This window comes from Panthera uncia, chromosome D1 (assembly GCF_023721935.1).
Source record: "Panthera uncia isolate 11264 chromosome D1, Puncia_PCG_1.0, whole genome shotgun sequence".
NCBI lineage: Eukaryota > Metazoa > Chordata > Mammalia > Carnivora > Felidae > Panthera > Panthera uncia.
Window position 1 is genome coordinate 26103131 of NC_064808.1, and position 22904 is coordinate 26126034.

Genomic DNA, 22904 nt, shown 5'->3' on the forward strand with positions numbered 1-22904 from the left:
ACGGAGAGTTACCCCATGGCTGAGTGTGACTCAACTCCTCTGATTTCAGATCCAAGGCTCTCTGCTCCTCCATCTCCAGGTCCAGGGTGGGCTACATCCTCCTAGAGGGACCCCAGCAGACGGGAGCCCACATGGTCATTGCCCCTGTGAGTTTGACGATGAGTCTCTCTTTGGTGCTGCTTCAGCAGACATTATTGAACACAGCTCTAAATCACTGAGACCTCGATTCCCAGAAGGTCAAAAGAGATGAACCAAGCATCATTTCCATGTTGAAGCATCCACCTCAAATCCACACTTCTGAAGTTTGGCGCCTAGGACATTCTTCCTAATGTGATTTCTCCTGGGGCTTTTTCAATATGCCAGTTAAACAGAATCAAATTGCCACTCCTTGAAGTGATGCCAGCAAATAGAAGGTTCTGTTTACTGCCTCAACAGAAGCTTTTTAACTTTCAAAGCTGTTTCACAGCTATTTTCTTAAAAAAAAAAAAGTTTATTGCTTTCGAATCTTTTGTGAAACAGATTTAAAAATAAAACTGATTCCCCCCATCACAATACATTTGCTCTTTCATTTTCTAAAACCTCACTTTGTGTAATCAGTACAGAAAATTTGGAAAAGATGGAAAAGTTGAAGGAAAAGAATCCCATGTGTCCCTCAGCCACCTCCCCATGCATGTCCCGCCACATCAAGGAAACCACAATTCACACTGTGGTGAATAGTTCTTTCAGGTTTCATTCTTGGAAGAGCTTTGGTTTATGTGCTTTTCAGACCTGTGGTTGCACTTCACATCCAACTTTTTTTTTTTTTTGCACCTCTGGTCTTTTAACATTGTTTTAAAGCATTTTTTCATACTGGATAAGGCTGAAAATTGTTCCCACTAAGACATGGTATTATAATTTGTTTAACTGCCCTCCAACTATTAAGATACAGGTTATCATACCTTTTCAGTTTTATAAATAATAGCCTCATCCCCTTCCAATTCTGTCATCACCAACCCTGTGTGGCAGGTGGGACAGACACAATGACCTCCTCTTATGGATAAGATCACCACACACATCTAAAATCATCTGAATCAGAAATAAATCAACGGGACTTGGAGTCTCTCTCCTCTCCTTCTGCTCCTTCAATCCTTCTGATGGGGTCACTTATAAATTTAAAAGCCTCACCCCCTAGTCGGCCTAAGCTCAACTATAGAAAACGCAATTAACCACCAATAACTGATCCTCCAAAACAGGACAATCCTATCAGTCAACTTTGCCAAACCTTCCTATTTTTTCACTATTTCATTCTAGCCCTAAGGAGAGTTGAGACCATTTTAATCCATCAGGCAAGAAAAACTAAAGATGTAGGAAAGTATGAACTAAATGAAAAGCAGTAATAGGGGCTTAGAAATTTGGGCAAAAGGCATATTACTGGGCTTCATGCCATGTTGAAAAGTGTAAACGTAAACCACTTCTAAGTGACAGTCCCATAGTTAAGATGTCATTGTTCCTACAACTCTCCATTTTTAACTCTTTTGGAGTACTTTTCCCTTTCTGCTTAAAATTCTAGCCAATTATCGCCCTTATTTGCTCAATCACTTAGCCATTTATGCCTCCAAATCCTTTCTTGGACAGTCACTCCCTTATAAAGACTAACAAGCTGTAATCCTTATTGGGAAGGAGGTCAAGTGTTCCAGTGAAGGCTGTGAGATCTGGGTTCACAGCCCCCCTGCCTTGCTCCAGCTGTGTTAACTTAGGCAAGTTACAGACCTCTCTGTGCCAGTTTCTCCATTTCACAATGTGGACAGTATTAATCTCTGTCTCACAGGTTGTCTTGAGCCCTAATGGCATTAACCCATGGAAAATATTTGGAACACATCCTGGTACAATATATGTTACTTATCATGATTGTCAGCAAGGAACACAAAATCTGACTAAGAGATTTCAGAGTCATGTCTTTTTTCTAAACTATGATAACAGTATATTATACCCCCAATTTGTGGTAAACTTATTCTAACTTTTCAGTACTAGTTCACATTTCTTACAGTGAGTCCTTCGTCTCCAACTATAATTCCCCACTACCTGGTTAATCCACCTGGCTTTCTTAGCATTCGTAAGACTTACCGAGTTTCTGCATTAGATTTCTCCCCCGAAGTCTGCTTACTTCCACAAGCAATCATGTGGTTTTGGAAATGACTTACTTGGCATAGTGGCAAAGAGAACACTTTCCCATTAGGATTCCTTACAAATCAGACACACAAATCTTACAGCTATGGCTGAACTGCTGAGAGAAGGCAGAGACAGAGCCTCTCTTCTCATGTACACATATCTTCTCATAATAAATACACATACATACATGAATAACCTTCGTAATAAAAATCAATCCAGAAATGAGAAACCTAAACAAGTTAACATAGGAAAAAGGAGGACTATTGAAAACAGCACCAGGACCAGATATATTCAGCTGAGTTCTACTTAACTTAAAAAAAAACAAGGCAATGCTAACTTCAGCAAACTAATTTGGGCCTTTTAAATATATGAAAATGTTTCCAATATATTTTATGAAACCAGTACTGTTTTAATATCAAAATCAAATAAAGATATATTAACTAAATAACTAATCATCAAAATATGTAAGTGAATGCAGGCAGCACACTAAAAATGTGTGCTAGGGGAGGGAAAGGCTGCGATAAAAAGGAGAAACCCATGTATATTCCAGGATCATATTTGTGCAATTCTATAAAAATTATGTACGTGTATATATAATAATAAATCATTTAATGCATAAACTATCAATTAATAAATTAAAAAAAATTTTTTTAAATTTTTTTTTAACGTTTATTTTACTTTTGAGACAGAGAGAGACAGAGCATGAACGGGGGAGGGTCAGAGAGAGAGAGGGAGACACAATCTGAAATAGGCTCCAGGCTCTGAGCTGTCAGCACAGGGCCTGACACGGAGCTCGAACTCACGAGCTGTGAGATCATGACCTGAGCTGCAGTCGGACGCTTAAGCAACTGAGCCACCCAGGTGCCCCAATAAATTAAAAATTTATAAAGTCTGTGATAGTCAACAAAACACATAAGTGCCTGCACAAAACATACACGGACACAAAAAGAGAAGGTTAAGACTTTGCACCACATTTAAAGTCCAAATGGTATGATCATAGGCCAAACTCTGTACTCTTAAATGTTTTTAAATTTCAGTCCCATTCTTGTATCATCTACAATGTTGTTCATGACAGGCAGAGACCTTCCCATTCATTTTGCATCTCACAGAGTATTTTGTTAGATTGAAAAGAAAATAATCCTGTATTAGAGACATCTACACAAACTGACAGTCTCTAAAACCAAGAATAAGCAAAGGTACCATGTCCCAACAACTGTTCCCATCAATATTGGTTCCATGAGACAATCTGGGGGGAAAATGGTTTTATATTCAAAATAGCTTAGGAAACCTCTTACCAGGGAGTCACCATGCAAACAAGTACATAAAGTCTCCAAAAGTCTTAGGGTAAACAAAAGTTATGTTTAATCTAGAAAATCCCCAAACTAATTGACTGTGGAACTCTTTGTTCTGTTTCTTTTTTGCATGATACTAGCTAATATCCCAAGGAGCCACTGCTCTGAACACCTTGAGGGGATTTTAACGGAAGATCATTTCAGAGTTTAAAGTCATTGCCCTTGAGCAATTTCAGATACAGAAAAACCAAAGAACTGGTAAGTGGACTAAATCCATCATGGAATCTGAAAACATGTTCTTTGAAAATTAAATAGCTGGCAGATTCTGCTCTGGTAGGCTCCTTTCACGGTGTATTTTAGCAGACTTATTCATGACCTCCTCTACTGACATTCATCGCTTGGGATAGCATAAGGGTGAGCGCTAGGAAATCTGTAAAGTTCTGTATAACAAACGGAAAGGACCATCATTATACTCACTGGCTCTAGTGCCTTCTTGGGGCATTAAGTTAATTTAGGTAAAATGATAATATCAATAACTTGGTTGTTTCCCCCACTAAATGGAGACATAAGAAAAATGGGAAGGCTGTGTGATGCTTCATGGATACTGATGTCCTTCTTACAACTAAACACCAAACATCTGCAAAATCTGTGTGGGGGCCAAGAAGCAGAATATGCTCCCATATTAATAAAAAATATTATTATTAATGCTTAATTCATGTTCATTGATGACTGGGTCAGGCATTAGTTTTACTATAGAAGTCTAACCTCATTAATAATGAATATCACTACTTCAGGATTTGTTAATTCAGATGCTTAGAAAAAGAAATTATCAGCCAACTCTTTTAGGACTGAATAACAAACTAATTGCCTTTAAGGTGAAAGAAAGCGAAAGAAAGAAAGAAAGAAAGAAAGAAAGAAAGAAAGAAAGAAGGAAAGAAAGAGAAATACTTATTCTGAGTAAATGATTTGCAAACTTTTTAGAAGCACCAAAACTCAAAAAGATAGCCAGTATGTTCACAGCAAATAATTTTCATTAGCAGTTTATTTGCTTTAGTGTTTACATAGATGCTCATATCAAGATAGCATTTATTTTAAAAAATTCTATAATTTAGATAAGACCACGTTTTCTCTCATTTGGTATAAAGCAGTAAGATCTATTTATGTTAAGCTTAAATCTATTCCATTGACAAAATTTCCATTTCTATCTCCCAATGCCTTGGTTTATCTAATAATAATAAAAATCATTAGACACAATTTTCAGCACTGGCAATGGATTTTCCTTTATCCTTCTAGTCACGAGGACAATCTGTAACTAGCAACAGAGTCTTGAGATGTCTGGCCAGAAGTAGGAGTGCCCAAAAGAGGGGTCCAGAATGCTGGTGCTCTCCCCACCTGGGAGAGCCTACTCAGCACAGTCTCCACAGGAATCTGGATAGAGGAGCCTAGAACAGACTGTACACCATTTGGTGGGAGACAGAGGGAGATGCCATGTGTGTCTGCCTAACTGCCTGTACTTGAAAGACAAGAGACCACAGTAAAAGCATCTTACCATAGACATGAAACTTATCCTTCCTACACTCATTCAATTAATTTGAGTACCTACCGTGTGCCAGACACTAACGCTTACTGAATGTTCCCCGTAGTCCACTACTTTCCTATCTGCTTACAAATATAAACCCATTTCATCCTCACAACGCTACTATCAGGAAGATACAGGTGATAGTTAATTGTATGTGCCAATTTGTTGGGCCATGGGGTAGCCAGATTAAACATCATTTCTGTGTGGGTCTGTGAGGCTGTTTCTAGATGAAATTGGCATTTGCACTGATGCACTCAGTAAAGTCAGTGGCCCTTCCCAGTGTGGGTGGGCCCGAACAGAACAAAAATCAGAGTTCTGTTTTAAGGGAGGATTTGCTCCCCTCCTGCTAATTTGTGTAAGGATAATTTTTCTGCCCTTGGACTGGGATTTACTCCACCGATTTCCCTGGTTCTTAAATCTTCAGTTTTGGCTGGAATTACAGCATGGGCTTTGCTGGGTCTCCAGCTTGGCCCCTGCAGATGGTGGAACTTCTCAGCCCCCATAATCACATGAGCCAAATCCTCATAATAAATCTCTTACACGATATATAATATCATACACATTTAGGCATTCTGGATTCAGGGTTGATGTCCTTAATCACAAATGTATCCTGCCTCAACATAGGGGAGGACATAAGGTGAGGCCCCTACCCAAGATGTTTAACATTGTTTAACAAACTTGAAAAGGTCCACCTTTTAAAGATGTCATGTTTTTTAAATCACTCAACACAAGGTTTCCAATGCTCGTCCACACTCCAATCTAATGCAGTTTTCACCTAACCAAGACAAAGCAAGAAATATAACTATAATTGTGTGCATGTATGTGTATTTTCATCAATTGCTTTTCTGGGTCTAATGGACAATCCTCCATTTTTGGTGTCAACATTTCCTTGCTTTTCTAAATGCTAATGGCAGCATGGTGTAGCGATGCCCTCAGTTGACAAGATTAAAAGTTTGAGAATCTAAATTGGGCTTCCAAAATTCTTCATTTTACTAGTCCATGAGCTGTCCAAATCTGAATATCAATGATCAACCTTTTTTGAAGGAGACCCGAAGTTTCCTTTCACAGGTGAGTACAAGGAAGGCATTTTCCACTTATCACTGATGGAGTTGGGGAGGGAGGAAGGAAATGAGAGGAGGGCCTGACTTGGAGCAGCAGTCTCCACAAAACACTGTGACACTAAGAGTTGGGAGGGGCTCGTCTGGATGACCAAGGGAAAACTGAGAACGTAATGATATTTTAAGCGGTGGAAACCTCTCTCCTTCTCTGATGGTCCCTAAAGAAAGAACAGCTTTCTTGAAGTCAAGAGTTTATCTAGCTTGTAATTTTCCACACCTCTTGCTCCAGTATAATTATAAATGCACAGCTTCTTGAAGTTAAAAACATGCATTATTACCCTCAAGATAAATAACATTCAATTCTGTCTTCCACCCTGAATTGTTAATGCTATTATTTTCACAGTAAATAATTGTTAGAACCATTACCAGTGAACTTGTGGCATGTATTGTTAACTTCTTAACAAATATCAAGAGAAATTAAGTGTTTCTTGTGGCACACTGGTTGGATTGTTAATTACTTGTAATTGAGCCTCAAATCCTGGTTCTTTTCAAAAGTACAAATAATCTATGACAAACATGTCACTGTAAAATATAGCATATTATATAGCCTTCATTAAAATCTATTTTCTCTCAAACTGGATTGAAATATTGAATAATTTAACCCAAAATGTATTTTAGTAAAGTGAATTTGTTGGCCAAATTGCTTGTATGGTAGTGATATACATGTCTTTATTCAGAAATTTGAGAATTTAACTGGTTATTTTTCATGCCAACCTACACCAAACAGTTCCCCTTTTCAAAACATCTAGTCTATTTAAGAATGAATTCTCCAAGAAAAAGTGCTACACATGTGAAAATAAGTAACTTAAATCAGTGCCAGAACTATTGGGGAAAAATGAAATTTAATAACAAAGGTAAAGATTATTTTATAGCTTTAATTGCAACTCTAGAGCATTTTAATAGTGCTGAACAATAAAACTAACTTCATAATGTCAAAGCAACTAAAAAGCAAAAGACTAACTTTATTCTGTGAATCCATAAGTCAGAGAATGTAACAGCTCCTGGGCTTACAGCCATTATACACAGGACAAAGCCAGAGCCAATCTGCTTGAAAAGCAATTAACAGAGCAGATTAACACAAAGAATCTCCAATATGTAGTCAACTCTACTGTGATTTTATCTATGTCAGTGAACTCAAGATAAAATTAATGTATGATAAAGATCATACTCAGGGGAGGTAGTTGAAGCCTCACACATGAGCCAGGAGATCTGGATTCTGACCACAGTTCTCTCACCTGCTCCCTTTTAGACATGAAATAAATCGCTTTGCCTGCATGGGCTCCATGTTCCTTCTCTGTAACACATGAGGGCAAAATCAAGTCATCTATAAGATCCCATTAATTATGGTTTGGCTTAAGCCAAGAAATCATTTTTAAATAGTTTTATCCCTCTTGTCATAGATTAATCCTTTAGCCACCATGTCTTTTAAGTGTCTTTTAATCTCCAAATTGTCCCCTCCATTCCTTTTGTTTCCTTAAAACATATCTGATGAATAAGCTATGGAGTTTCCATAGTCTGGACTGGGCCAATGCATGCTCATGATGCAATTCAACATGTTCCTCTGCCCTCTACATTTCCTGCAAATGGACAGTTAGCTCCAGAAATGAAAGTATATAAGTCCTCACTTTTATTATATTGTATTTTTTTTTAATTTTTAAAGTTTATTTATTTAGAGAGAGACAGTGCAAATGGGGGAGGGGCAGAGAGAGAGAGGGAGAGAGAGAATGCCAAGCAGGCTCCACACTGTCAGTATAGAGCCCAATGCAGGGCTCGAACTTATGAACCATGAGATCATGACCTGAGCTGAAACCAAAAGTCAAATGTTTAACCAACTGAGTCACCCAGGCGTCCCTTTATTATCATATTTTAATATGGAAATAAATAACAACAAGAGGAAAGCATTTAAATGCAGTCTGTATGAACCATACCCCCACTCTTCCTCACTCATCTAGAGCACTACCCTTTTCCAAGGAGGAATAAAATGGGATGGCCATGTTCTCTACCAACACCAAGGATTATTTTGACTAGAAAGCCAGCACTGGGTGCCTATGCATTAGAGATACAGATTTTATCCCAGGTGTGATCTTTGCAAAGGTTTTACATTTGTCTCCTTTAGTTCTAGACCTGTAGCTTTTCTACCTACAGAGCTGTTATATAAGGTGGCCCTGCTACAGGGAGACTGCCTTCAGTAACTATCAGGAAGAAGCCTTTCGGCAGAAAAAAAAAAAAAATTCTGCATTAGAAGTTTAGGCCCATGTCTCCTGGAGAAATGAACTCCAGAAGGCAACTTAAAAAACAGCATCCAGCAGGAAAGGCAGAAAGGAAGAGATGTTTCCTAGCATTGTCGTCGAGGAAACAATTGTGCCACCAGCCATTACAGCTGCATCATCTGCAAAAATGAGTGCTCTGTAGGCAGAGCAGATGTTCCAAAGCTGTGTCATTTGTAAATATAGATGAGAAATGTAAACTGAAGATGTGACCTCACTCACTATCATATTTGAGGGTAATAGCAATTAGGAACATTGAATATCATTTGAGCTGAGACTGCAAGGATCTTTTTTCCAGTCCAAATATAACTGCAGAAAACATACTTCCAAAAAGTAAAATAACTCTCACTGTTGCCTGCCACCACACAGTTGCAAAGTGAGCCAGTCTAATTCTGAGGCTCCCAGACAAACATGGCTGATTCATCTTTGCTGAAAGAACTGTCGATTCTTCAGCCACGGGAGAAATTAAAGGCTGGATTGGATAGAGGTTAGAAAGCAAACAGTTTCTGTAAAAGAATGAATAATTGGGAAGAAAAGGGCAGAAGAGGGCATTTATTTATTTTTCCCTTCAAAATTCCAGGGAATCAGGAACAATGGCTTCACATATCCCATCTCTCTAAGGAAAGTTAGAGGAAGAAAAAATGGTAGCTATCTGGCCTCCAGTTCTTGCTTAGAGATGGCTAATTAGTTACATCTCACAGGTGGGTTGCCTCCAAGTGATTGCAGTGGCTGCCTGGACTGTTGTGGAGGATTCTAAACACAGTCCTGGATCAGCAGGGAAGCATGGTGGAATCAATTAATAATGTCTGCCATGGGTGCCATGCTTGTGGAACAACATTAGTAGTAGAAAGATCTTTAGCATCCAGGAAAAGGTGGTCCCTAAGCATTTCTCTCAGCATCTAGCCTAGCTCCATTCATTTTCAGAAAATGAGACCAGGGCCAAAGGCGACTAGGTGACTTGCCCAAGGTCTAGCACTGGGCAAGTCTGAATGAGAGACTGGTCTTGGATTCCGACACTGCTTCTTCCACCATCAGATGTATCATGTTACTTTTTAAAGCATCAGCTGAGAGAGGAGAGAAAATGAAATGAGGAGAAGGAAAGGGAGGAGGTGAAAGAATGATTCAGAGACAAAGTGAAAAACAGAAAAAAAAGTCAGCAGGATTAATAAAGATGGGCCAGGAAACAGATGTCATCTCCAGGCTGCAAGTGGTATGCAAATAAGCTGTTTTCACACCTGGCAAATCAAAGATACTGATGATTTTCTTCTTACCACCCACCTGACAGTCCCATTTTGTATCATCTACTCCCCTCTATCCCTGAGCATCAGCTCTCATAGCCCCAGCTGGGCAGACTGGTAATCACATGACCATGGTTTCCTGGCCACAGATGCTTGACAGGAATGGATAACTGGTCTGAGCTGTTCTCCTTGAACTCTTCCCCAAGAATTTAAAACTGGGACCTGGAGACCATGTCACTCCATATTGGGCTTTTGACTAGGGAAGTGATAGAAAACAGGAAGCCATGTTTGGTGCACATATATGCCAAAACAAAGAATGCTGATTTGGAAAGAGAGAAGAATGGAAAAATGCAATGACCTGAAAGTGTGACCTTAAAAAGAGAAGTTAGATTAGTTGCTCCAGTTCCACATTTTATTTATTTATTAAATGTTTATTTATTTTGTGACAAAGAGAGAGGGAGAGAGAGAATCCCAAGCAGGCTCTGTGCTGCTAGTGCAGAGCCCAATGCAGGGCTTGATCTCACAAACCATGAAATCATGATCTGAGCCGAAATCAAGAGTCGATGCTCATCCGACCGAGCCACCCATGCACCCCCAGTTCCACATTTTAGGCGAACTCAGCCATATACTCCAAACCACTGGGTTCCATAAGATACCCTTACATGCTTTTCAAAATATAAGCCTTTTTGGCTTCAGCTGGTTCAGGTGCATTCTGCTCCTTGCAAGCAAATATAACCCCTGATTAAGTCAATTAAACCTTGTTTGGTTTCCATTTTCTGAACATAGTAACACTGCTGTGGGAGAGGGAAAGATAAGAAAGGGTTTCTTATTAGGGGTCAAATGTTCTCAGGAAATCCAAATTAATACACTAACCTTTGCAATAACATACTGCCTCCTATCTACTAACTTAGGCATTCAGGCAACAAATCAAACAAGGTATCAGCTATTAAAATCTATGTTGATCATTAGCTCCATAAACAAATGTGAAACAAATGTATGTTATTTATTTATTACTAGGCATTTCCTGCACGACCACCCTAGAGTTTGGGCTACAAAATCCTGAAAACACGGCATCCATTTGCTATTCACATGTTACTAAAAATCCCAGATGGTAAAGCCTTTAAAATCAACTGCAGGCAAAATCAGTGTCTGTCTCCTGAGCAAGATTCTGGGACTGTAAAATTGGCTGGTGGTGTACAAAGAGTTCATAAAACTGTGATTAAATAAAGCACCAGCAAGTGCTCAGGCAAAGCTTATTGAAAGATTACTCCATAGGCTCCTTGTATCGAAGCAAACTGGTAGGAAATCAAGAGAAATCGATTTCCCTAGAAGACAGCTCACTTTTGTAGGGATTGGGTTTTCGGTGAAATCCTCCATATTTGGCACAGAAAATGAGAACACTGAGGGAAAACCCTCTGGAGATGTCACCAAGGCCAGCATTGTCAAGGGTGACCTGTAAAAATAACGTGGTTTGCAAAGGGTGATCATCAGTGGCTTCCACCACACATTCTGGGAAACGAATTCTCCAGACTCAATTTTTCATAGTTTCAGATTTTTTCAGTGATTTCGCATAAAATATCACTCTAGTTTTGCTGAGTTTATTCTTTCTCCAGCTTACTCCAAAACCATGTTTAATGTTTAACCTCTATGGAGATAAACCTCTGGTATTTTCCAGGTTGTCAACCTTCCAGTAAACCAGATGCCTCAAAAGAGGTATCTGGAACAGTGAGGAACAGTTGGGTAGCTCACACTGCAACACAACTCCACTATCTAAGAAAGATGCCCTTGTCACTGGCGCAAAGAGAGCTGTAGCTTCCTTTGTTATTTACCTCCTTGGACACCTGTCTGTCCAGATGTCTCAGACTAGGATATGAATAAATTAAATGGAATAGTTGGGACAGTCTTTATTTCCATTTTCAGACAGTAGAGGGTCTTGTACAAGGTAAACGACCAACAAATGGTCATTTTGTGCAGCGGTGGAAGATACCGTTAGAACGTCTATCCAGCACACAGTCCCTTCTCTACAAAATACCCACTCCTGAAAACATTAAGTTTGTTCACTACCATCCCCTATTGCCAACTGGCCCAAGCATGAACACCTGCCCCGGGGAAAGTCAATCACTTCTGGCCTCACTGCGGTCAGCTGTCTCTGGACCACAGAAGATTTCAGTTAGTTGTGTGGGGGACACCGGGCTCCATGCTTCCCTTTCAAGTTGGCTACTTGTACCAGAGCAAATACCAGGAACCCAGAGAAACATAAAGGAGAGGACAGAAAGAAGCAGAAATGAGAGAATGTGTGGGGCAAAGAAAAGGGGACAGAAAGGCAGAGACAGATTAGGAAATTGGGCAGCCCTTGATCTGATGATTCCTGTCTCATCAAGCCCAGCTGTACTCTCTCTTCTGGGATGTGCCCTCTGCAAATAAAATGTAACTTTCAATAAAATTCCCATCTCTGATTCAGCCTGTATCTAGCAACCAGAGACTTGACCATCCATCCAAACTTTATACACAATTGCACACCACTCCCATCCCCACCTTTGTGAGGAAAAACAGTATAAGATTCCACTTCTCCACCAAAGGATCTTCTATTGAGTTGGAAGATACTTGATTTATTTGCATTTTACTCATTTTTGTAGCCTATTTGTGAACAGTTCAGTATAGTCCCAAATACCTCATAACACCTGAAACTCACTTTTTCTTGAAGATGCTTGATAAGATTTTATTATAAATCTAGAAACTAAAAGGAAAGCTTCTTGGCTGACAATTCTGACCACTGTGTGGGGAGTGCCTGGGAGAAGGCACTGCTGATGTCCTCTGTCCCTCATGTCCTGAGGTCAACTGCACCACATCATCAATGGAACACTGCAGGAAGGGGGCCAGAGCCAATGTGTGACACAGATGAAGGACACATGCTCAGGTGTCTCTACTCTGTGCAATGTTCTTTTAGCTTTCTTTTCTGTCTTCAGTCTCAGTGGGTATGAACATGAGCCCCGGAATCTGACAGACCCAGATGAAAACCCCAGTTCTACACTTACTTGCTGTGTGACCTTGGGCAAGTCACTTTACCTCTCTCTGTGCCTCAGTTTTCTTACCTATGAACTACCTTCCTTGCATAGTTGATGTAAGGAGACAAGGCATTAAAAGGGTTTAGAATAGAGCCTATTACAGAGTAGATAAAGAAGATATGAGATAGATACACACACACACACACACACACACACACACACACACACACACACACAGTGGAATATTACTCAGCCACAAAAAAGAATGAAATCTTGCCATTTGCAACAGCATGGATGGATCTAGAGGATATGATGCTAAGTGAAATAAGTTAGTCAGAGAAAGACAAATGCCATATGATTTTATTCATATGTGGAATTTAAGAAACAAAGCAAACAAACAAAGGAAAAAAGACACAAACAAAAAAACCAGACTTTTAAATATAGAGAACAAGCTGGTGGCTACCAGAGGGGAGATGGTGGGGGAATGGGTGAAAAGGGTGAAGGGGATTAAGAGTGCATTCACCATGATGAGCATGGAGTAATGTATAGAATCGATGAATCACTATATTGAACACCTGAAACTGATATAACACTGTATATTAATTATACTGGAATAAATACATTTTTTAAAAGATTAGCTATCTTTTGCAGATAGGTGTGACCATGTGACTAAGTTCTCACCAATGGAATGTGAACAAAAGTAATGCTCTTTCCCTACAAAGAAAATGCTGTCCCTGTACTCTTGCATACCCCTCCTCTGGGTTGGAACATAAGATATGTAACTGGTAAGCAAGTTTCTACTCTATAAACAAGGAACACGTCTTAGGAAATTGCTAAACAGTGAGAGAAAAGAACCTGGGTCTCTGGATGGCTTCATAAAGCAAAACCACCTCCTCACCTTGCACCTCCTTTCTTCGGAATAGTTATGAGACAGAAATAAACTAGATTGTCTGAAAAAAATGGCTATAATATTTATTAATCATTACTACCACTGCAGCATGGCAAGGTAAATATTTTAACAAAATGCTGGCCAAATTCAAGTGTCTAATTGCATTTATTAAAAAAATAATGATTCCACTATAGCATGATTATTATCCTGCTCCATTAAATTGTTAAACATTCAATCACTCTGATAAAAATGCCATGATATCTACACTTCTTGTCTATTTTTAAACCTAAATCTGATCATCTTTTAATAAAGATTTCTCACAATAATATAATCAACTAAACAATCTAGCCACTTGAATCTTACCTAATCATTTACAGCGTTAAAATCAGAATATTCTGAGATAGGCCTATACCTACAGCAGTAAATTATCAAGATTATCCAGGAGAAATGGCTAACTACCTTGTGAAAAAGACCTGAGGCAAATTTCATACTCAGAAGCAGCTCTCTAGATAAATGATCATTCTCAACCTACTAATAGCTAACATTTATTATATACATACTGGCACCGTGCCTGCCTAGGCTAAGTCTTTCAGATGCATTAATTCACTCAATCCTCACAGGTAAGATACTAAGGCAGATACTCTTAAAACCCCCATCTTACAGGTGGGAAATCTGAGTTCAGAGAGCCGAAAGCAGAGCAGCTAAGAGTTACTAATCTAAGCTAGAGGGGGAAAGACATTTGAACTTGTTCAGTTGACTCCAGAGCCTGTGTCCTTGACATGTGCTATCTGTGCAAGGAGATTCCACCTACAGTCTCTACAGAACACCCCGACACCAGTGTATATTTGGGACTTAGATTTTACAGTCATCCATCTTGGGTGCCAAGGCTTTGGGTTCTGTGACACGAATGACCCTATAGCGTGGATTCACCATGAATTTCAATGTTGAGATGGAAGCGTATACAGATGCTCAGTAATACTGCGTGACTGATCCCCTGATTAGGATCGAATCCTCCAAAAGTCTCCTAAAATGTCTTTAAGTCGGGAGATTTTGTTCCCTTCTGAAGAGAATTTAATTTTACTGAGGGCCAGCTACTTACAGATATTTGACATATGTTATCTCATTACTTCTCCCAACAACACTTTGACTAAGATGTCATCATCCTCATGTATGAGTTAGACTTCCATTGCAGAGGAAACAATATAAGCAGGAAGGGGTTTACCAAGGATAATAAATGGCTTAAGGAATGGCTTATGCTCCCAGGAACATGTCCAAAGAATCAGGATACCACAGAAAAGAAGCCAACAGAGCAATGCCTTCGCTCTCCTGGAGAAAGCGCAGTAGCACAGGTGTGGCCTCTGATGCTGGTGGAGACCTCTGATTGGCTGGCCCTAATTCATATCTGGAACCCTACCTGCATGAGAGCCACGGAAAAGTAATTTTTAGCTTTCCAGTTTCTGAGGCCTAGGAAAGCACACTTGGAAAGAGGGTAAGAGAAATGGAGTTTCCTGTGGTAATTTGCCTAAGTGGGACTTGAACTTGGTCCATGTGAATCCGGAGCCCATGCTCTTTCCACAGCATCATACTACTCCTACTTACTTTCCTGTCTGTTTCCTGTCTTGGTGGTTCCCAGAATCTGGCTTAGCGTCTGGGGACAGCCATCTCACACTTATTGAGCCAGACTCTCCGGGGTCTAGGCTTATCCACACTCCACAGTTGACTCAGAAGAACAGCATTTACTTCAGCTTATTTCTTGCCCACCAGGAGCTCACAGCCATCACACCCCTACGCTTTAGATGATTTTCATAAGCATCTGAGACTCGTTCTCCTCTCTGGCTGTGTCCACATCCTCTCCAGCATCAGCACACTTTTGCTTTCACGGCTGCCTGCCCCAGTTCTCAGAGCTCTTATCTTTCTGGTGAACATCTCAGAAGCCTGAGTCCAATATCAGTGTCCCTAAAATCTGGTTACTTTAGAGACACACAGTCCTCAGATTCTAGAAGTAAGCCACTCTATGCCATCCTAGCCAGTCCCTATGACACACACTCATGAAAGCTCCTTCTGCAGTTTCGTGGTCCAACTGTGACTGCTATGCACAATTTCCAAAGCTACTTCTTATTTGACGCTGCGCATAGATTTCTCCCCTGTATAAACATGGCACCAGCAGAGCAATTTCTGAAGCAGAGAAGTGAGTCCTCAGAGGTGCTAGGTGAAGAAACAGAACTTCCTGGAGGGGGGAGTCATTTCTACTCACTTCCAGTTTCTGTAAAGGGTCAGAGCAACATTACTGAGGGCAGCCAGGGATGGCAGAGATGGCTACGTTCATTCCAAACACAAATCACACTGTGTCCTAGCTATAAATTCCAGCAGCAGCAGCAGCAGCAGCAGCAGGTGTGTGCTGCAGAGGAATAGCTTCTGCAATTAAAAAAGTGACATTTTAATGGATTATGCAGATCAACGAAGGCTCTAAATCATATACCTCCTGCCTTAGACGGGATCAGGAACACAGGCCAACCAAGAGCAGACAGCATATAAACACTACGAACATTTTATCACTCCTTATGACCTTTTTATAGTTCACTGTGAAAATGAACATTAACCTTCACTTCCAGAGAGTGCCCTTTCTGCTGCCTAACAAAGGCAGTGGTTCTCTTTTGTGATGACATGTGAGCTTGCTTGACTTGGTATTTCTTTTCTTTTTTTAATCGAGTCTATTCCTTATGTTGTACTTTACATTCCTGCGACTTATTTTATAACTGGAAATGTGTACCTTTTAATCCCCTTCACCTATTTGTACTTCTCGAACATCACAAATGTTATCTGATGTGGTCCCATTACCACCGGAAATAAAATAAAAACTGTTATTTTTGGCAATGGAGTGAGGGATGAAAATAAAGGGGGAGCAGGTGCAAGGCCCACGGGAGATAAAATGCACAAAAATTAAAGTGGAGCCTAGAACATGGCTTTTGTTCTTTTCTTTGTTCTTTAATTTTTTAAATGTTTATTTATTTTTGAGAGAGATAAGGAGAAGGAGAGGGAGAAGCACAAGCAGGGGAGGGGCAGAGAGAGAGGGAGACACAGAATCCAAAGCAGGCTCCAGGATCTGAGCTGTCAGCCCATAGCCGGATGCAGGGCTCCAACTTGTGAACCACAAGATCGTGACCTGAGCCAAAGTCAGACGCTCAACCGACTGAGCCACACAGGTGACCATGGCTTTGGTATTTTCTATTTGCAAATCTTGCAGGGTAGGTTTGGCCTTTCTCCTCAAGCTAGGCAGGGTAAGGAAGGAGTCCTTGTCTGTAAAGACTGCGGGGAAGACAGATGTGCCAGCAAATCATTACAAATACAATGCAGTGAGTATGGAAAATGCTAGAAGAGCAATGGAAACCGAGTAGTTAGGAACTCCTCAGTGGACAGTCAAGGTCACAGAGAGGGTGACATAGCCCACTGGTCGCACTTCAGAAAACAAGTCACCCTCTCCATTATCATTTAAGAGCCGAACTCTCCCAAAGAGATGACAGAAGCAAACAGTGGAAAGGCAGCCATATGCCACAATCCTGTCATTTTATACAAAAGGGAACTAAAGCCAGAGGTAAAATGACTTGTCCAAGATCACACTGTGTTATAGACCATATTGTGCTCCCTCAAATTCATGGTGAAGCTCTAATCCCCAATGTGACTGTATTTGGAGACTGTATTATAGAGATAATAAATGAGATCGTAAGGTGTGGGGCCCTAATCCAATTGAACTGTTATCCTTATAAGAAGAGGAAGATAGCAGGGACACATACACAAGAAAGCAGTCATCAGCAAGTCAGCAAGTCAAAGAGAGGGGCCTCAGGAGAAATCAAACCTGCTAACACATTGATTTTGGATTTCCACCTTCCAGTACTGTGAGAAAATCAATTTCTGTTGGTAAAGCCACCCAGCCTGTGGTATTTTATTATGGCAGCCCTAACAGACTAACACACAGGCAGGGAAACCAGCAATCCTAAAGCAAAAATCCTGGCTTTCACTTTCTTCAAACACCAGTCTTACCCTTCCTCATTCAGAGGACGTATCTCAAAAGGATTTGCGAGATGATAGTGGGAAACGTCTGGGTGCACAATAGAGATACCTATTTCTCATGCAACTGTGTGATGTGTCATAATTAACAGATGACTAAATACTTAGCAAGCTACGTACAAGGTGTAGTAGGAGTGGAGGGATAGGTGGGAGGGAAAGGTTATGAGTTACATCTGGGTTACAGGGAAAAGCACCTTGCCCAAAACCTGGAGTAGGCAGAATGGAGACAGTGAACCTGGATAGACACTCGGGTATAATTCTTCAACTTTGGTACTCTGTACATTATACCGGTAGCCACTGATTTTTAACTTTTCCTCTTTCATCTGCAAGAAGCAAAGTATAGCAATTTACTTTTCCTTCCCTCTGCTCCCTTTGGAGATTAAGACTCTAATGGCCAGTGGATGATAAGGATGGGGAAAAGGCAGAGGCCAGTGCCTGGGGCCACTCACTCAGGAAGCCACCATGACTTGACAGTGAAGTTTTAGTAGCATACTGTGTTGTATAACGTGAACTGCCATGCTCAACACCCAATCCAACCTGTTTCTAGCATATAGAGTCTGGAAAACCAAAAATTATACTTCCCAGATGCCCTTGCAGCTGGGGTTTTGAGTGTGAATTAGGTTCCATTAAGTAGATGCACTGCACAAGATTTTGATCTGGAGCTAAGTCATGTGCAGAGAAAGGGAGGGTGCAGCACACGTGTTTTGAGACCATGGGCCTTGGCTACAGCAGCATCATTCTCCAACTATCAGCTATGGCAGCAGCTTCATGACTATGCAGAAGCCTAGTTCTTTAAGATAATTTTGGGAGCTATTTCTGAAAGCCCAGAAACTCACTAATAGTTGAATACACTTACTCCGTTCAAGTTATTTCATACATATCATATGATTCAATCATCAAAATGCCTTATTAAGTAGGTATGAATATCTCCATTTCACAGGTGATGACAGGTCACACAGCTGGGAAACAACTGCCGGGAGTTGGAATGAGACCTGAAAGCTGTCTACACCCACACATCTCACAGTCTACACCGATGTGACTAGTTAGTTGACTTCACTGGGTGGGACTTTACTACTCCACTGCCTTCATCAACATGACTTTGCTCTTCCAGGAAACTCATGGCCAGAAAGACAAAAGTTGCAAATTACTCCCCAAAACCTAGTTAAAACTGTCTGATTTTTCAGTGTATAGCATCAAATGACCTGATATTCCAAGACTCTTTGAAACTCTTGCCTTGCTGTGTCCACTAATCCGAAACTATTATATCTTAATCCTCACCCAACCCTAATCCAGAACCCTCAAAACCTCATAAAGATCCCAACTGTACTTTCCTCACTCTGAGATGCTAAGACTCTGTCAAGGCAATGTTTGCCTGACTAAAGCAAGCAATAAACTCAACCTTGTCTTAGCTACAGGTAATTTGGTGGTATTTTGGGGAGCCAGCATTCAACAAGACCCAAATTTCCTTGTGTTCTTTCCCCTATGCCTTGCTGTTTCTGCTTAAGGTACTGCCATACCAGCAATTAGGTGTTTTCCCTGGGAATCTAGCTGCTCAGGAGTTTGCCACAGAAAACTGAGCAGGGCGTGGGCACCTGGATAGCTCAGTCAGTTAAGCGTCTGACTTTGGCTCAGGCCATGATCTCACAGCTCTTGAGTTCGGTCTCTGTGCTGACAGCTCAGAGTCTGGAGCCTGCTTCAGATTCTGTGTCTCCCCCTCTCTCTGCCCCTCCCATGTTCATGCTCTGTCTCTCTCTCTCTAATAATAAATAAACATTAAAAAAATTTTAATTAAAAAAAAAAAGAAAACTGAGCAGGGCTGGACCTCATTCGGTCCAAGAGCCCCCAACCTTTGGGAGCCCCGTCCCAGGCATCATGCCCTTGGTGCTCCATCTGCCCTACACTGGGGTCCTGGTTTAAGGGGGAGGTGGGGCTCCTGCAACAAACTGAACTTTGGGATCAGTAGATCTAAGAAAGCAGAACTCCAATATTAAGTGAAGTCCATTTTCAGAAACCATCCAAATATTTTTATGTTCTTCCAGTGGGCCGAAATCAAGGAATTTTCATAGTTTGAAATGTTGATGAAACAATCCATCAGCTCAACAAAGTATCAGATGGTTTTCTAACACCAGTGCGTCGTAGCCTCATCATGTGTTTTGAATCAAATCTCAATGAACTGAGGCTGCATCGCAAGGAGAGTAATACCAGGAGATAACACTCATAATGTTGCATCTAGCATTTATTTTCTAGCTCACGAAGCATTTTTACATGCAGCACTTTCATTGGACATCACATCACCCCAAGCTGTTCTTCATTCTACAGAAAGGGAAACTGAGTGCCCCCCCACCCCCCACTTTAAATGGCCTGCTAATAAATGGCAGAGACAGGACCCATCCCAGTTTCCTAACTTCAGAGATAGAGCTCTTTCCAGAACACATCCACCACTGGGCAGGGGAGTAGAATGAGTAAACACTATTAGAGTCAGACTGCCTGGGTTCAAATTCTGGTGCTGCCACTTTTAAACTGACAGCCATGGGTAAATTTCTTAACCCTCTCTGCCTCAATTTCCTCATCTATAAAATGGGGACAATAACCGACCTCTCAGGGTTGTTGTGTTGACAAATTAATATGTCATATGCTGTACAAAATTTACCCTGAATAATGCCTTACACATGGTAGGTGCTCAGTAGATATAAGCAATTATTATAATGGAGGTCAAAGATTAGAATCTCTCACTTTGCCTCTGAAACGTTTGGTAGTCTTGGAATCATGTTCTCGGGCACCAAAATTCTGTCCATAAAAAACAACAACGGTGGCTACTTGTTGGAAGGATCCAAGAGAAGGCTCCTTTTCACTAATTGTTACAAACATTGCTACATTAACCTCCTAGAGAGCACAGATGGTGAAAGGAACTGTCCCCATTGCTTTGCTCAAACCTGAAATAACAGGAGGACCAGCAGACATTATAGATGAAGGCTCAATTGGACGACAGTGAGAACTACAGATAATTGGAGGAAATGGGGAGGGGGTTTAGCCGGGGTGGGAAGTAGCCTGGATTCATACTTCTCTAGAAGTTTACCATTGATTTGGAACCCAATGCAAATCAAGCGTGGGAGTATCAAATGGCACGGATAGAAGAGAAAGGTTGTATTGGCAGTAGAATATTGAGCTGGTTGGCAAGGAGAGACAAGAGACAGAGTTCACAGTTGTAGTTTTCAACCTTCACTGACTAAAAGCACAGATAACAGGAGTTTGCTGCAGATTCTCCTGACATCTGACTAATGAACTTGAGTGAAGAGAACATTCATAAGATTCACTTCTAAGAGTTTTGTGCACGGGGTGTTTTGTACTTGTAACTGAAGTACTTATGAGGAAAGGACAGAGACCTGTGAGGATGTGTGACAGAGAGAAGGAGCTCTGACTTCAGAGTCCTGTGCCCTGAGGTTAGAACCTTGATTCCACCACTTGTGAGCTGTACTGGAGCAACTTACTTAACATCTCTGTGCCTTGGCTTCAATAATATGTAATCATTCCTACTCGGTGGGCTTGCAATGAAAATTAAATGAAATAATATGTAATGTAAAGTGATTCACTCTATTCTCTGTCCACAGTAGGCAGGCAAAATGATGATGGTGAAGATGCAGGATAGCGTAGAACTCCTTAAATCAGAAAGGAAAAACTTACGTGATTAAGGAGACTTCAAATTACATTTCTTTTTTTAAAATATAATTTATTGTCAAATTGGCTTCCATACAACACCCAGTGCTCATCCCAACAAGTGCCCTCCTCCATGCCCATCACCCACTTTCCCCTCCCCCGCCTCAGTTTATTCTCTGTATTTAAGAGTCTCTTATGGTTTGGGGCGCCTGGGTGGCTCGGTCAGTTAAGCCACCAACTTTGGCTCAGGTCATGATCTTACGGTCTGTGAGTTTGAGCACCACGTCAGGCCCTGTGCTGACAGCTCAGAGCCTAGAGCCTGCTTCAGATTCTGTGTCTCCCTCTCTCTCTCTGCCCCTCCCCCACTCATGCTCTGTCTCTCTCACTCTCAAAAATAAATAAACATTAAAAAAAAAAAAGAAACATTAAAAAAAAGGTTTGTCTCCCTCCCTCTTTGTGTGTAAACATTTTTCCCCCTTCCCTTCCCCCACGGGCTTCTGTTAAGTTTTTCAGGATCCACATATAAGTGAAAATATATGATATCTGTCCTCCTCTGACTGACTTATTTCACTCAGCATAATACCTTCCAGTTCCATCCACATTGCTGCAAATGGCATGATTTCATTCTTTCTTATTGCCAAGTAGTATTCCACTGTATATATATACCACATCTTCTTTATCCATTCATCAGTTGATGGACATTTAGGCTCTTTCCATAATTTGGCCATTGTTGAAAGTGCTGCTATAGACACTGGGGTACAAGTGCCCCTATGCATCAGCACTCCTGTATCCCATTGGGTAAATTCCTAGTAGTGCTATTGCTGGGTTGTAGGGTACTGCTTCTTTTAAATTTTTTGACGAACCTCCACGCTGTTTTCCAGAGTGGCTGCACCAGTTTGCATTCCCACCAACAGTGCAAGAGGGTTCCCATTTCTCCACATCCTCGCCAGCATCTATTGTTTCTTGATTTGTTCATTTTAGCCACTCTGACCGGTGTGATCAAATTACCTGTCTTTAGGCACTTTTGAAGGTAGAACTTTTATGAATGTTGTTTGAGTGCAATAATGAAAGTACCCACTCTGTACTTTTGACTATCCCTGCTGCAAGCCAAGATTCACCGAGGATAAGTGAATACTTGGACAGTTATATTCATATAATTGAGAGGTGAGAAAAGCTTGGACTAAACACTGAAACCACTATTGAAAATCAACCAGTTTAAGCTCTGCTATATTTGAAACTGTCAAAACACTTTTTGATGACTGAGAGAAGTCGTTCCAGGAAAAGGAGCTCTTAGGAATAAAGTTACAAACATATCGAGACATACTTCATTTTACATATGGGAATATTACTGAAGGTGTAGGTTACCAATATAATTTTGACAAATAGATTCATGTGATAAATGTACTAACTCACTTATTGAAAAGAACCATGGGGTGCCTGGGTGGCTCAGTCAGTTGAGTGTCTGACTTTGGCTTAGGTCATGATCTCACGGTTCATGAGTTCAAGCCCCACATCGGGCTCACTGTTGTCAGCATAGAGCCTGCTTTGGATCTTCTGTCCCCTTCTCTCTCTCCCCCTTCCCTGCTTGTGCTCTCTCTCAAAAATAAATAAATCTTAAAAAAAAAAAAAAGAAAAAAAGAAAAGAATAT

At 40.8% G+C, this 22904-nt stretch overlaps 1 protein-coding gene across 1 annotated transcript in view; it reads right to left on the reverse strand.

Annotated features, from left to right (window-relative positions):
• Positions 1–73, reverse strand: part of KIAA1549L (KIAA1549 like) — a 121931-nt gene extending 121858 nt beyond the window's left edge. The window contains exon 1 of the mRNA XM_049639788.1: positions 13–73. Coding sequence (XP_049495745.1) covers positions 13–73 — 61 coding nt within the window. The remainder of the gene's footprint in view (positions 1–12) is intronic.
• Positions 74–22904: the final 22831 nt, after the last annotated feature.